Source organism: Thunnus thynnus, chromosome 16, assembly GCF_963924715.1.
Source record: "Thunnus thynnus chromosome 16, fThuThy2.1, whole genome shotgun sequence".
NCBI lineage: Eukaryota > Metazoa > Chordata > Actinopteri > Scombriformes > Scombridae > Thunnus > Thunnus thynnus.
The window spans coordinates 22,476,507-22,492,277 of NC_089532.1; the positions used below are offsets into that span (position 1 = coordinate 22,476,507).

General features: G+C 38.4%; 1 protein-coding gene across 1 annotated transcript; it reads right to left on the reverse strand.

Moving 5' to 3' along the window:
* Positions 1 to 3,679: 3,679 nt before the first annotated feature.
* eif4eb (eukaryotic translation initiation factor 4eb) lies at positions 3,680 to 15,770 on the reverse strand. The gene is made up of 7 exons (XM_067615094.1): positions 15,667 to 15,770; positions 13,260 to 13,363; positions 8,869 to 8,964; positions 8,664 to 8,727; positions 6,456 to 6,569; positions 4,417 to 4,556; positions 3,680 to 4,326 (listed from the first exon to the last, which is right to left on the reverse strand). The coding sequence occupies exons 1-7, from the start codon at positions 15,757 to 15,759 to the stop codon at positions 4,212 to 4,214; spliced, it is 726 nt and encodes a 241-aa protein (XP_067471195.1). The 5' UTR covers positions 15,760 to 15,770; the 3' UTR covers positions 3,680 to 4,211.
* Between the last annotated feature and the right edge of the window lies 1 nt (position 15,771).

A 15,771-nucleotide genomic window follows, 5' to 3' on the forward strand; every position in this document is an offset into this window, starting at 1 on the left:
AAAGCGAATAAGCATATTTCCCTAAATGTGAAACTGCCCTTAATGAATATGTGGCCAGATACTAAAATTTCAGGCTTTCAGAACTCACGTTTCATCCCTTTTCAGCTGTTCGGAGTCAGTATTGAAGCAGGACACAAAGTAGGAAAATTGCTCCTGGGACCAGAAATCTCATGCAGCCTCTCGGATCTCACAGGCAGTTGAAAAGCAAGAGAAATAACTAGGTGGTAGTCCAAAGAGATCAATAAAATGGTAAAAACAATCCTACACTGCTCTGGGAGCCAGCAATGTGAAACACGGGGATAATATGCTGTTTCTTCTTAGTTGGCTGTCAGGAGTTTACTGGCTCAGACAGGTGTACAGGGAGTTTGGATCAATAACAAAAACCCCCACGATGTGTACGATGGACTGCTTTGCACTGCATGACTGTGTTGTCTTTATGTGTTGATGGTGTCTCAAGGGTCTTTCTATATATATGTTAAGTGCATGTGTCGAGGCTTTAAATGTAATCCAAGTATTCACAATCAAGATCACAGACTAGGCTAACTGCCTCTCTGATTACCCTTCCTTCATTTAATCTGGGCTAACAAATCCCGCCATTGATCCTTACATTACTGGGAGAGAAATGAACGCCCAGATGGTCCCTGGGGAAATTGATCAGCCATCTACAGAATGGTGAGCTGATAAAGCATTAAGCTCCACAAATGGCTGTGGAGATCATTTACTTGTAAGGGTATTACACAATGTAATGTCCTAATTATAGCTGCTGGCAACCTACACCATATATAATACATAGATTTTTTATGTTAAATTACTGGGGTGCTCTGTTTCTTCTATTACTATTCACTCACACTGAGAACCAGATTGCGTCAGCCTTTACAGTCATATCAACATACACAAAATTTTTCCATGTTTTATACTTTTATTGATTGTCTGAAATTCCCTCCTCACCTTTGCACACACACAATAGATTTTTCACCTTATGTTTCTGCTTAGTTAATTTCTTTTCCTCTGAATTGTGTGCTGCCACCATCGAAGCCCCAGATAGGAAATATCCCAGTAAGACAGACAAGACCGCAGTGCAATCCAGACAACAGTGAATTGTAAATCACTGCCTTTTAAGATGAAAGCCTGCAGGGTGTAGACTTGAGGCTGTAAACAAATCCATTCCTGCACTGCCTACTGGCCATGGGATTGCAGCTCCTTCCAGATTTTAAGTGATGGACAGCAGTCCTGCCTGCCACAGAATCAACAGAAATACTCAGGCGCAGTCCTAAAACAAGTCAACTGGATAAATATTCCACAGTAATAATATTTTATGTTTGGCTGTTGGTTTTGTGTGCTATTCTGCAATTCTAAAAAAAGTAAGTATTATAGCTACGAAACAGATTGCTTTGGCAATATTTTTCTTTCGTAAGTGTATTCTGATTTTAGCCTCCATTATGTATTTCCCATGCTGGATTACGTCCTTCTGTCCAATTGATTTGACCTGTTGTGTGGCATTGGAGGGTTTGGGATTTTGATAAGCGCCTCTGACTGGAAAACAAGGAGGCCCTGCGGCTACCGCGGCTGACTGGAGACTGAGAAACTATGCTCAATTCAATTTACCACATTGACTGCATTCATTACTGCCAGGGTTAGTCTGTAACCCCATTTAATAAAGTGACCATGTCAGTGGCCTTGTGTTTACCTGTCTGCACAGACTGGGACGTCCACGTTCACAACAGAATAATTAAAAATATTCTGTTGGTGGGCAGTTTTCAGTGAATGCAGGATGCAGACAAACTTGCATTTATTCCTCAAATGGTAAAATTTACAAATAATATAATGTATAATGTACTGTATTATTTTTTGGCACTGATGCAAAACACTAGTTCATTAGTAGTGTAAATGTAAAATTAATGATTGTTATTGTTATAACTGTCATTGTTATTCATTCCCCATTTTAATTTAATAATATCAATCACAAGAAGGGGATGCACATAAGAGAAGCAGATGAATTACGGACTAGTACAGACAGATTTTTAACATCCGAGACATTTTCGCTGTGGATTGGGCAAAAGGCTTTTGTAACATTTATAGATGTTGACAGTGAGTCCTAACAACACTACAAGAACTGAGTATCCAGATCAGACAACTTGAAGTTCCAATTTCTGATTTGATGTAACAAATCTGAGCAGTGGGACTGTTGTGAGAAAGTGTTATTGTTGAGCTTGACATTTCAGTCTTGACCATGGAAAAAAAAGTAGATAAAACAATCTCAACACAAGGTCCACTTACTTGGTTGTTCTGGAGAAGAGGACTGTCATGAAACTGTAGATATTCCATTTATTTTATTATTTTGAACACCTCTAGGACCAGAACTTGTCCAACTGGCTATAACAGTTCATGCTTGACCTTGGAAACAGATGAAGACCTTGTGATATGGCCTAAAATAAGCAAGTAAGTGGACCTTAAATTGTTTTGTTCTTTCATGTGGAATTCTGCTTTTTTTTAATGTCACACGTACAAGTGTGTATTCTTCTTTTAACTCTTGATATGTCCATTTTTTGAAACTGTGGTCCTGGGAGAACTCAACTCTGCTTTTGTGGAATGGGGGGATGTTTATTTTATTAATGTGTTTAATGAAGCAGACCTTCACTTCAGTTTGTACATTGGCATGTACAGTGGTTATTTGATTTTAAAGACACCTTTTTTCAATTGACCACAACGTCCTATATTGTGTAAGTAGTAATTTGTTTATACAGGTGTTAATATAGTAATTAATTGTTTGAATCGCTGAGTTAATTTGCAATATTAAAATTGGTGTATTGCAGCTTGCTGTAATTACTGATATTAAGCAACTGTTAGCAAAAGTTAAATGTTCTGTATGGTTTCTTGAGTTTTGTAATGATTTTCTCAGATTATTTGAAAATGCCTCCACTGATGTTTGGTTGATTCGTGTTCATCATGTACCAAACATTCGTTCAACAACGTTCTTGAAAAGGATCTTACATGGGAGATCATCTGGCCTTTAAAGGTTGCTACAACAACCATGTCACAACTTCAACAAGGACCTAATGAAACGTCTACAGTCACTTAACGCTTCATCAGATCAAGAAGGATCTAGTTGTAGATTCTTCGCCTGCTGGCTTTAAGAACGCCGATCCTTGAGACTGTGATGACATTTGTCATGCTGAAGTGACATTTTTAAAGTTGCCCTGGTGGCAATGAACTGAGAAGGGAAACCATGTTGCCCAAAGTAACCTTTTCTTTCAAAGTTCTTTATGTACTGACATTTTAAGGGATCTTGGGATGATGGGGTGGGGGTGTTGGGTGGGTTTTGAATTTGGAGCTTTCACACCAGCTAGGGCTAATGGTAAATCCTTAACTGCCTGGAAGCTGAGAGATGTACTTTTCCTAAGATTAATTGTGTCTCTTTTAGTATTTTATTTTACATGGTTGGAATGTCAACCATTGGTAGAAAACTATTAGATGGTCTACTATAAATATATTTAAATGAGGTGAGTAAAAGTAACAAAACCTTGATTTACAAGCATCCTCTGCTTTTTTTGCCTTCCAATTCAAGGTATATTAAAGTCAATCTCTATTAAATTGATGTCCTACAACACAGCACTGTCACATATTAATCATTTATATCGAGGAATGTACCCAGTACAGAAATCCACAATTTAACAGCTAATAATTGCAAAACCAATGTTTTAATTATATTAACACTCAAATTAATATGAGTCATGAAATACTTTAAAAAGGCTGATTACGTGCAACAGTTCAAGGCAAAAAAAAGCATAAAACAAAGGCCTAGCAATCTAATAATATGCAGGCAAATTAATATAATAAATTAAAAGGGTTTAATGTCATTAAGGATTACAGCAAACCAATGATGCTGTAGAAAATGGGAAATATACATTTGTTTTGCATTTCAGGATTGCTTGCAATTAAAAAATAAAAAAAAAAGAAATCAACACAAATTTCTTTAGAAGAGTATGAAGCACTCTAAATGTCAACCACTATTAATACCTCTCATTGTTAGTGTTTTTTGTGGGGTTTTCCCTGTGGTTCAAGTCCTGGGCAGGTTATGGAAACATTTGGCATGTAGTCTTGGATTAGGTTTTTCTTCCAGAATGCGTTCCGCAGAGTCTTTGCAGCAAAGTAAACATACGCACCAACAACAAATAAGACAAGAGGATGAAAGAGGCACATAGGGGCATTTCTCAAACAACAAATTTGTTCTTGGTGGTTGAACCGCTTTTGGTAGCTGTGTCTGCGTGAGATTGGTAGCCGATGGTCATCTTCATGGGAAGGCCCAAGCGCTCCTTGTAAACTCTCCTGTTGACGGGAAAAATGACACTGTGAGAGGATGAAGAGAATGTTATTATGAACAAAAACACTCCAGCTGACACTGAAGGACTGCCTCACCCTATGTGTGTTACAGCTTCCCGGTTCTCGTAGTCTGATGTCCAGACGGCTATTTTGTCTCCTTTTGTGCGAATGTTGACCACAGCTCCGCAGACATCGTCGCTGTAGTCGTCAAAGGCCTCTCCGACTAAGCACAGGAGCTGGTGCGGTGATGGAGAGGAATAAAAACTATTGTCACAACATGATAAGGGCTGCAACTATTGATTATTTTCATCGTTGCTTAATCTGTCCATCATTTACTTGATTCATTGTTTATTTGTTTGGCCTATAAAATGACAGAAAATAGTGAAAAAACGTGCATCACTGATCCCAAAGCCCAAGGTGACGTCCTCAAATGTCTTCTTTTGTCCTGACCAACAGTCCACAACTCAAAAATATTCACTTTACTATCACAGAAAACTAAACAAACCAGAAAATATTTATATTTGAGAAGCTGGAATCAGAGAATTTTGACTCCAAACGATTAATCAATTATCAAAATAGTTGATGATTAATTTAATATTAGTGATTAATCGATTCATCGACTAATCAGCTCTAAGCGTGGGATCATAGGGGTAGTAAAATATTACGTAACATTTGACATTGACATCATTACTTTTTCTAGTGATGAAGAACATTAGCCCCATGTTTGACATACCCATCAGAACTTTCCAGCATTCAGATGATCAAAATGTTGATGACATACTATCAAACTAAACCAATTACACGAGACAAGAAATGAAAAGCCATGCACAGGACTTGTGCTGACAAAACAAAATACAAGGATTTGGTTGATCAGTCTTTGAGCTCAGTATCACCAGCCCTGATCAAGGACTATATGATACAATACATGATCTTGCATTGTTATCTCCCAGACAGAATGAAATTATGTTATGTTAATTTGCTATGGGAATAGCGTTGGAAACACTAACTCACTGGATGGTAGGAAATTTTCTTTGCAAACTACAGGCTGGAAAAACAACATCAGGCTGCTGCAAAATAATCTATTCTGATAAGATTCTGGATTCTTTTCTGTCAGCGTATACTGTACAAACCATAAAAATCAAAGATGCTGCAGGATTCCTTTGAGCGCTCGATGCTGCCACAGATGGCCTGAAGGAGTATAAATGAGATTATGTTTTATTCACTGCTATTGCTGGAAGGAAGTATAGGTGGTTCTAGACTCTGGAGACTTTTCTCTGTCAGAATAAATCAGGTTTTTGTTACTTTACAGCCTCCTGACCTGTAGGGCGCTAAGAGGATTCCCTTCCATCTGATGACTTTGTACTTTCAACATTCTCCCAGTGAGACATTTTATGTGCGGATCTGTGACTGTAATATCCAAGTTCTAGCCAATATCCATGCAGGACTGTAATTTGTTGGTCCTGGATCAGGGATGAGCATCACCCTTCATCCTTCATGACAACCTGGTATCAGAGCTCAAGGACTTTTCATTCAAAACTGTCAATGATAATTAAAAAAATGTTTTTCTCTCCAAATAAACATTTAATTCAAAGTGAATCTCACCCCATTCCTGAGAGGTCACAGGGCTACAGTATTGACAGTACATTAAGTGCTGTTTGCTCACTGGCAAGTCATAGCTTGCTAAATGTCTGTGTATCACTGTCAGTGACCTTTAGAGCAGCAAGAGAGTACACCACAACTCTGCATGATCTGCCGACTTAGCTGCAAGCAATCCAATAATTTTAATTCCCGTCATTTGACTGTGATTTGACCCCTCATCATCAGCTCTGTATATAGTCGATGACATAGCAGATTTTCTTATGAAAAACCTTTGTGTCTTAGATGTTGTCGTGCAACAGGATGACAAGAACATTAAAGACTGATCCCGCTGCAGTTCAGTTGAGTTGTCAAAGGTATGAGTGGATGTAATCACCCATTTTAACATTGTGAAAATGTAATGATAGAGTGGTGGTAGAACTAATTATGGCTGCCAGCAGGTAATAAATATACTGCTTTGGGAACAGGCTCAAGAAATGATTAATAGTTTCACTTGTTTGAGTAGGATACAAAGCACAGCAGCCCACAGTCAAACCTACAGTTTCCAGCCAGAAGCGGTCCAGGTCTGATCTCCTCTGCTGCTTGTTGAGTGTGATCAGCCAGCGCCCGCCACGCTTGTTCCTCTCATCCTCCCACATGGGTTCAATGCCGTCCTGCAGCCATAGTTCAGATTGTCAATACACATCACAAACCATCGCACCAAAACTTCAAAACAGCCTTTTTTTTAAAAAAAAAGAAGAGGTTTCAACATTGCCTGTAACAATCTTTTCCAGCTCTTCAATAATCCCGGCAGAAATTCTTGAAATCTGATTAAGAGTTACAGCTGGAATACTAAACAGGTACCAAGAACTCAATAAGTATCAAGGGACGATTAAATATTTGGTAAACATATTTTTCTCTGCCCCTCTGCTTACACTCTGCCTCAGAATTCAGATTTGTATTGCAGTGTTTGTTAAAAAACTGCATTTTTTAAGTTTTTCAAAAGTAAAATATGAGAAACTTTAGCTTTCTACAGGTGTTAATGAACTAATTCCACTAATTACAATTAAAAATACCAGTGGTTAGTCTTTGACGGAGATGATCCTGCTAATGATTTCAATAAAAGTCCGATAATCAAAGGCTTCAGTCACATTTGATTACTGCCTCATCTCAAACACAGTGTAATTAGTGGCTGCTAGCTGCCCCCTGCTATTCAACTTACTAAACTTCCACCCACGCTACTCATTTTCTATCATCACACCTGGTTAAATGAGCTCCTTTGCTGATGATCTATGAGTTGGTAGAGACAGATGTAGACAGAGAAAAATCCTCGCAGACATTTGCCTTCGGTTGCTGATCTTTTGTTTTGACTTTTGCGTCAATGATTCAATCCCGTAATGTTCTGTTTGCAAAAGCTTTATTTGCTTCTGTTGTCTTAAAATCTTGCAGTTTTTCTTTATTGATAAACTGCTGATAAAAAACTTATATTCTAATTTTAATTTGATGCCTTTTTCCTCAGTTGTAAACAACATTTTTGCTACTATTTTAGGACCGAATGGATGACTTTTCCTTCCTGTATTTACAGTGTAAATGACATCAGCTGCCATGTGAGGCTCAGGCTTTCATTTAGTTTGCATGATTGGATGTTCGGGTTTTCTTTAGGGCTGCAGCTAACAATTATTTTCATTATTGTTTAATCTACAAATCATTTTCCCGATTGATCGATTAATTGTTCAGTCTATAAAATGTGGGGAAATGGTGGAAAGTTCTTGTTCAGGTCATCGCTTCATGTTGTTCTTTCCAACCAACAATCCAAAACTGAAAGATATTCTGTTTACAATGACACAAAACAGAGAAAACATGCAAATCCTCACACATTGGAGGAGCTGCAGCTACAGAGCTTTTGCTTAAGAAACAGGCTCAAATACTAGGGATGTGCAGAGATCCCAGTATTTGTATTTGTATCTGTATTTGTCGAGGCAACAAAATTATTTGTATCTGTATTTATGTTTGAATAAAGGTGAAAAGAGGCTTAAAAATCCTGTTTTTATTACACTTTTAATTTTAGAAAATTATTATGATTACTGAGCTAAAACTTTACTCATCACCTCATTGCAGCCAGACCTATCTATTTAAACACCCATAACACAGAGACAGCACACCCTGTAACGTGTAGGGAGGAACTTCAAAGGCGATTATTACTTTGCACTTTTCATTTATTGCCTATTTTTTACAACCTGACTTTATGGAAAGGAGAAGGGGAATAACAGTTCATGGAGAGTCTTTGAGAGCATTTTGCTTGTGTCAGTACTTCAACTTTATCTCTGGGGAACACTCCCAACAAATAATTTTTAAAATATTTGTATGAAACAAATATTCATATAAAACTCACTATTTGTGCTTTGCTGTATAATGTATTTGTAGTCAGGCACACCCCTATCAAATACATTATGTTACATATTTTTGTCAGATTTCATGTCAAACAATGTAAATGAGACTTTTCACTTTTAAGGAATAATGTTTTATAGCCTTTTACATGGTTCCTTTATGAGTAAATATAAGAAAGCAAGATAATGCTGTTCTTGTACATAGTATTAAACAAATTAACAATACAGCAATATGGTGTGTAAAATATAAAAAATGACTTCAGTACCACAGATAATATTGACATACAAAAGTAACAAAACCCTGGGATTAACTACTTTAATCTGTTACTGGTCTCCTCACTTTCTGTACATTTACATAAATGGTAAATAAATCAAACATACCTTAAAAAGAGAGTAATCGCAGCCTGACATGAGGTTGCTTGACAACTGGATATGGTTGTAGAGACTACAATGAAAAGAGCACAGCATTAACAAAACAAGTTGATCTAACAGTATTCCAAAAGACAGCACAAGGATTTTACTGCTACAGTCCCTCCATGCAAGTAAAGGAAAACATAAAGACAGAGAAAGCTTTATTGCTTCTTACGCCCAGAAATCTTCAACTGTGTCAAATTTGGAGATGAGTCGCAGGTTGGCCTGCCATGTTTTGCTCTTGTCATTCTTGAAGAACCAGAGAGACCATCTGTTGGGGTGAAAGCAGAAAGAGGAATTTGCATAAATGTAACAAGCCCCTAATTAAACATGAGGTAAACAAAAGTAACCCAAAACCATTGAGCTTTCAGAGCAAACGAGGGACGTATGGATGCACCTGGATGCTGCTGAAGCAAACTGTTCAGTAAATCATACCGTCACTCTTGTGGTCCAATTAAGTGTGGTGCTGTGTCATACTGTTCCTCTTATGGCTCACCAACTGCCTAAAGCTCTTTAGGTTGAGGAATAATAAAGGAAAGTGACTGTTCAAATGATTATTAAGCCATTAAAGCAGCTAGTCTATCAGTGGGTATGGGCGGGTGTTTTTAAATGAGAGCACAGTCCAAATAAATTCCAGAAAGGGGCAGGGTAATGAATGAATGAATGAATGAATCATCTGATACAAACTCAACTCTCATCAGGTGCACTGTATTTGCACAACAGACTGTCTGATAAGCAAATATGGCAATTAAATAGTCTTCGGTTTATGGCACATTTGTGTACTCTTTCTTAACCTCTCAGATAAAACATTTGAATGTTTGATGATCTGAGGCAGCATGTATTGTACAGTGCCTTTGATGGACCTCTGTAGGGTGTTTCTTTGCCTTCCAGTGAATGCTGGGAAAGGCTCATCCACCCCATGACCCTGCAAAGAAATATGTGGGTCAAAAAAAATAATTAATGTCAGCAGGCTAATGTTGTTTGACCTGTGCTTAGCTGTGCAGAAAATCATGTTTGACATGCTAATTTATACAAACTAATGATAAACAATGAGGGCATTTCAGTAATTTTGTAAGAATATTTTCCCATTAGACTTTAACCTACCGTTAAACCCGACAGTCAATGTACTTCAAATCTCACAACTAAGCTATGAAAAAACTAAAAAGGTTTAAGGTACAACTTTTCTTTTATCTGACTGGCTTTCTGTTGAGTTTGCCTTTTCTATTTGACCCTTTTGAACATAAACATCCTTGTGGAATTTAAATATATATTAAATATTCATTCAACGTCTATTGGTATTCAGCACCGTCAGGAGCTGGAGCCTATCTGAGTTTGGGCTGAGCAGGAAGCAGTGAAACGCCCTGGACAGGTCACCAGACCATCACAAACAATCAGTCTTTCTGTGGGGAAATAAAAAGTCTCCAATCCAGCAGACTGCAAGTGTTTGTACTGTGAGACGAAATCCGCTTCAATACTTGGAAGAACATAAAAACACACAGACACAGGGCCCGAGCCACAGATAACACTGCTACCCACTAACTGTAGGCACAATGTGATATCAATATGTTGTACATTATATACAGTATATTTATATATCATTACATTTGTTACTTTAGGACAAGTCCAGAGTTAGAGACACAAACAAAATGTAATCATATTTATTGTACATGTATTGTACATTTTTGGACAAGTGAAGTTGAAAATATATAAAGTAACCAGACATAATCTATCTAGAACATGTCTTAATTTGGAGGAATTACTTTCTTTCCATCTATTTTATTTTTTTGACATTTTGCTTGTATCGTGTGCAGTGCACAGACAATTTTGTGAATTGCTCCGCTTCACTTGGTGAACACAGCGTTCATTGTTTTTTGGTGAATGGTCAATTCATGTCTCGCTTTCACTTCTGTATGAGTCCGTTCAGTTGTATGCAGGAAGGGTTACTTTGTTCTTGAGTGATGCTGAGAGATCAAACAATAGTATGATGTAAAAGTCACCAATCTTTACTTTGAGGTTGGTGATGCATACTGTTCACCTCACTTCACATTCATATAGCTCCACATACTCACGTCTGGGAGCTGCCCAGCACAGCCAGTGGGTGACCAGATACTGGTGTATCCGAATGTCATGTGTAAACACAGCTGGTGCGTGACATTTCTCTGTTCTGCCTTCCACGTTAAACTTTTAGAAAACTGCTATTATTTATTTGAATTACATTCTGACCTAACTTGTGTTAGGTCCTAACCAAGACAATTCAACAGGTGTGCCAAAGCAATACATAGGTACTGACCATAGCCCAAGACATAAAAACGCTAAGTAAAGCCTGATTTTACACAACTGTGACTAATAATATTAAGGTTGGAACCTAATGATTATTTTCATTATCAATTTATCTGTTGAACTGTTAAAAGGACAAGTTCATAATTTTTCAAGTCTTTCTTAAAACAATAGTCAGGTGCCCAAAATAACATTGAAATTGTTTTTTCTTGTTGTAATCATTCCTCCTGTTCATACTGACCATTAGAAGATCCCTTCATAATGCACTTACAATTTAAGTGATGGGGGACAAAATCCACAGTCCTCTTTCAGTGCAAAGATCTATTTAAAAGTTTATCTGAAGCCAACATGAAGCTTCAGTTGTCCAAATGAGTCAAATCAAGTAGATGTCTTTCAACGTTACAGTCTTTTTAGTGCCAAAGTCCCTCTTTTTGTCACTGTACTTCCACCACAGCTTGACAGTGAAACACTGTCCGAGGAAACACAAAGAGGCTGTAAATGTGGCAGATATCCACTTGATGTGACTAACTCAGACTGCTGAAGCCTCATATAAGCTTCACATCAACTTTTAATGCATTTTTGGGCCCCATCACTTACATTGAAAGCACATTTGAACAGGAGGAATGATTACAGTGACTATGTTTTCATGCACACTAATGTTCCACTATTATTCCAACTATGACAATATTCCGAATTTGATACAGGTCATGTAAACAGCATATTCCGTTTGGATATTCCAAATAAGACTTTATTCTGAGTGTAGCATTTTCCGATTAAGACGGGGGATATGACAATGTTATTTGGGTTGTAGGAGCGTTCTTTGGACATGTATACAGCACATTTGGAATATGCGTCTCAACTGAGGTTTTTAACCACAGTTTGCGACACATGGTCCTCTTGCCTATTTACCCCTGCACAGGCAAAATGGCATATGCTGGAGCAGGAGGGCAGACAGAGGAGAGGAATGAGAGGAGAGCGGAGAGCTGTTCAGGGCGGGCTGCAAAAACGGAGCCCGCCTTCTCCACGATGTGGGCGGAGGGGTTTGCTTATTATCCTGACTGATGGTGACGACTTGTCACACTCAGCACTGTAGTAAACATCATGGGACAACCTAGGGACTGGATGTGCCTGTAACTCTACATTTACAATCTCAGTCATATCAAAACCACTTATAAATATCAAGCAGCAGCTCAATAATGTTTTTCACCTTACTGGTTTACTTCACTGCCCGCGGAGATCTTGTGATTCCTGTTCCCACTGGAGCAGAGGGAAACCCTGAAAACCCTCTGCATGTAAACGGAAATATTAGTGGAATATGAATTGTCATTAACCTTGCTAACAGCTTCAGTGAGGAAAACCTCTTTCACTGTTCATATGGGCACCTGAAAGTTGTTTTAAGACAGACTTGAAAAACTGTGAACCCATCCCTCAAGTCTACGAAAAGTCCAAAAAATAGTTGAAAGTACTTCTGAGAGCACAAGGTGACGTCTTCAAATGTCATGTTTTGTCTGATCAACAGTCCAGAACCAAAACATAAACAATATACAATGACATAAATCAGAGATGATAGTAATAACGGCATAAAACACCAGCCATCTGTGACAACCCTCTCAACTATGACTGTCTGGCTGTTGCAGGTACTGGAGGGGGGCGTGGCAGAGTGTCATCAGCAACACCTGGGGCTCTGTGTGCCAGTGCTACTTCAAAAACCCTCTTGGAGCTCAGTTGCTGCATGCTCTCCTCCCTGAGAGACCCTTTGGTTTTTGGTTGGCGTTTGGCTTGTGTTGCTGCACCGTACAACGTTGCACCGACACACTTCCCCACTCATGCACTCACCTACACTGCTGATCTTACTGATCACACACGTCACTGTTAGTTTAGATTCTTCTCTTCTGTTATTCCTTTTTCAATAAATAGTTTGTTAATCTGCTTGGTTGTCTGTGTCTGTCCTAGAAATATCTCTTGATGTAAGAAAAAAATGGTTCTTGATACAGCGGGTGTTAACGCACAGTAAACCTTCAATTTCACGTTTTTCCGCTTGCTCACTAAACCAGTATACAGTGCAGTGATTTCTGCAGCGCTGTGATTCAAGTGATTCATTGATGCCAAGTGAGTGTCACTGTGCTGCTTCAGAGAGTGACCTTCTGACACTGTACCCGCTACACCGTTCTAAATAATTCAAATGTCAGATCAAATATGTGTGTTCTAAAGTTTGCCTTTATCAGATAGACACTGGCTGCCTCAAATATATTTTAAATTGCCACCGTAAGGAGAAGAGCAGGCCCTCACTTGTTCTGGAGGGGGTGTTTGATGTAGGCCTCTGGGCTCACAATCTCCTGTCCGGTCTGCTCAGCTCCATCTTCCTCAGGCTGGGGTGGACTTGGGTTGGTTTCCTAAAAAAGACAGTGGGGCAGTGGGGAGATATAATACATATATGATGTGTATATTTACTATTATCAATGCAAATTATGGTTTAACTGGAGAAATTGCTCTGTAACCTGGGCTGGAATATCCATGTATTGCATGCTGAGGGGAGGGGAGGGGAGGGAAGGAAAGGGGGGGTGGGGGGGCACCAATGTGAAAAAAAAAGAAAAACATAAATACTTTTCATGGTCATAAATGGCAGATACAACATTTATGAAGCACTTGATTTAGCTTTTATTTATCATTATTCTTATTAACAAGAATATGAATAATAAGAAAACAGTTGAAAAGTAACCGCTGCTGTGCGTCTGTCTGCACCACAGAGGCGTGGAGAGTGAGAGAGGGACGCTGTTTATTTCAGTGATAACAGTAGTACATTTTATTACTGGTAGAAAATGTGTTCAAAGACCATTTTACTAGCCCGGCCTCCTGCGTGGAAGTCCATCTTCGTATTCCTGAGTGCTACAGTTCATTCATTAGTTAACCGTTTTATTTTCTGTTTCACAAAGGCGAGAAGGAAAATCAAGTCCTTTATAAATGTTGTATCTGCTGTTTCTGAGCTGCTGTTTATGGATTTTGAAACAAAAATCAAATCATTACTCTGTTTTCATTCCATTAAGAACAACCATAATTTCTAATAGCCTACACATTGCAATATATTGTCTCAATGAGCTGTTCCTTATCCCTTCACATCACATCATCTGGCGCTCTGTGATCATTCAGCTGTTGAAATGGTTGCTTGCAAACAGTTGATATTGGGCTTGTCTTATTTTGTATATATGTGTGTAATAACAATTTTAGACATACTCTGTAATGGTTTTGCATGTAGTCCTCATACAGGCCATTTATGATGGAAATAATGATATTTAGCATGATGTGTTGCGTCATGGTTAGGGCTAGTATGGTTTTTGTAGGCCCGTGTTTATCTATGGTGTCAGCTTTTTTGGTTATGTCTTACATTTTTCTGTAGTATGTGTGTTGAGTACTTTAGCAATAGGTTCATGTAAATCTATGGTCTTTATATACCAATGGTAAATTTCACCTTTTCACGTGTAAAGTGGGAGGAGGGGCGCACTTCAAGTGTGGTTACCCTAGGGCACTACACTGTGTTGATCCGGGCCTGCCGGTAAAGGTTACGCGACATCTAGTCTCTGTATGTCCAGCTGTTGATTAGGTTAAATTACATTAGTATACCTTAAAGCAGTGGCCACTAGCCTAACAGCTAGTTGGTGGTACAATTAAATACAGTTAAAAAATTAGACAGTACAAAACTATGGTGCCTTTTTGGAAACTTAAATGAAATTAGAAATATCTTAAATATAATTGAATGACCATTAAAATTACTTCAGTGACAGACTTGTTCACTTACGAAACCTGATATGAACATCTGGTACACATTTCACTGTGATGTTACTTAAGTTACTCCGCAGCTAACATTAGTCACTGGTGCTGTAATTATTAATACATTAACCCTGGTTAACTTCATTGTTAGACTGGGCCGCATTTATTCCCAAAATGTTTGCTGGTGAACGGAAAGAACACTGCGCAACATTTCCTTCACATATTTGCTCATTTAATGCTGCCTTAGTTAGGACAAAGTTACATACCAGCTATAACATGACCTCAAAACCTCGAAATTTGGAGCAATTTCATACACTAAATAGTACTTCTTGGGGAAAATATAAACTTTTAGAATTGTCTAACCGTCAACTAACGCTAGTTAGCTAAATGACGTTAACCTTAGTTACTAAAATAGTTAACGTTGCATCGTAACTTAGAGGTCGGCAGAGAGCAGCGTCAACTCATTTTGACAGCTGAAACGTTAGATACTAAAACAATGTTTGTCTTTGGTGGAGTATTCTACACGCCGAATTTACTAAAAGTCTCTAATAAGTATACGTATATTAAATTATCGTTAATCAAGTATGTACTTTTACGGATAACCCAAGCTACGGAAAACTTGGCTAATTTCGGAGTGGGACTTGGTGTAGTAACGGCACGTCGGTTAGCCATAACGTCAGCTTTAAACTTAGGAGATCTCCACTCACAGGCTTTCCTCTTTTCACGCTTCGGTCGCTTCACAGAAGACAAACTTTAAACAAGTCAAAACAACCCGTGTGAATGTAACAACAGTCAATTTTCATTTGAGGACTAATGCTGAAACGTGTCAATAAAACTTTAAAGTGTGACCTCGCCCTGTAATTAAAACAAGATGCCCCCCCCGAAATGTTTTAATATATTTTTTGGATTTTTTTTAAGAGAAAGTGCTCACCGGTTCGGCGGTCGCCATCTTACAAATCTGTGTTAGGACAGTTTTCTGTTGATTGGACTGAGCTGTGCAACGTGACGACCCCGCTGCGCACATGCGCTGTGTGCC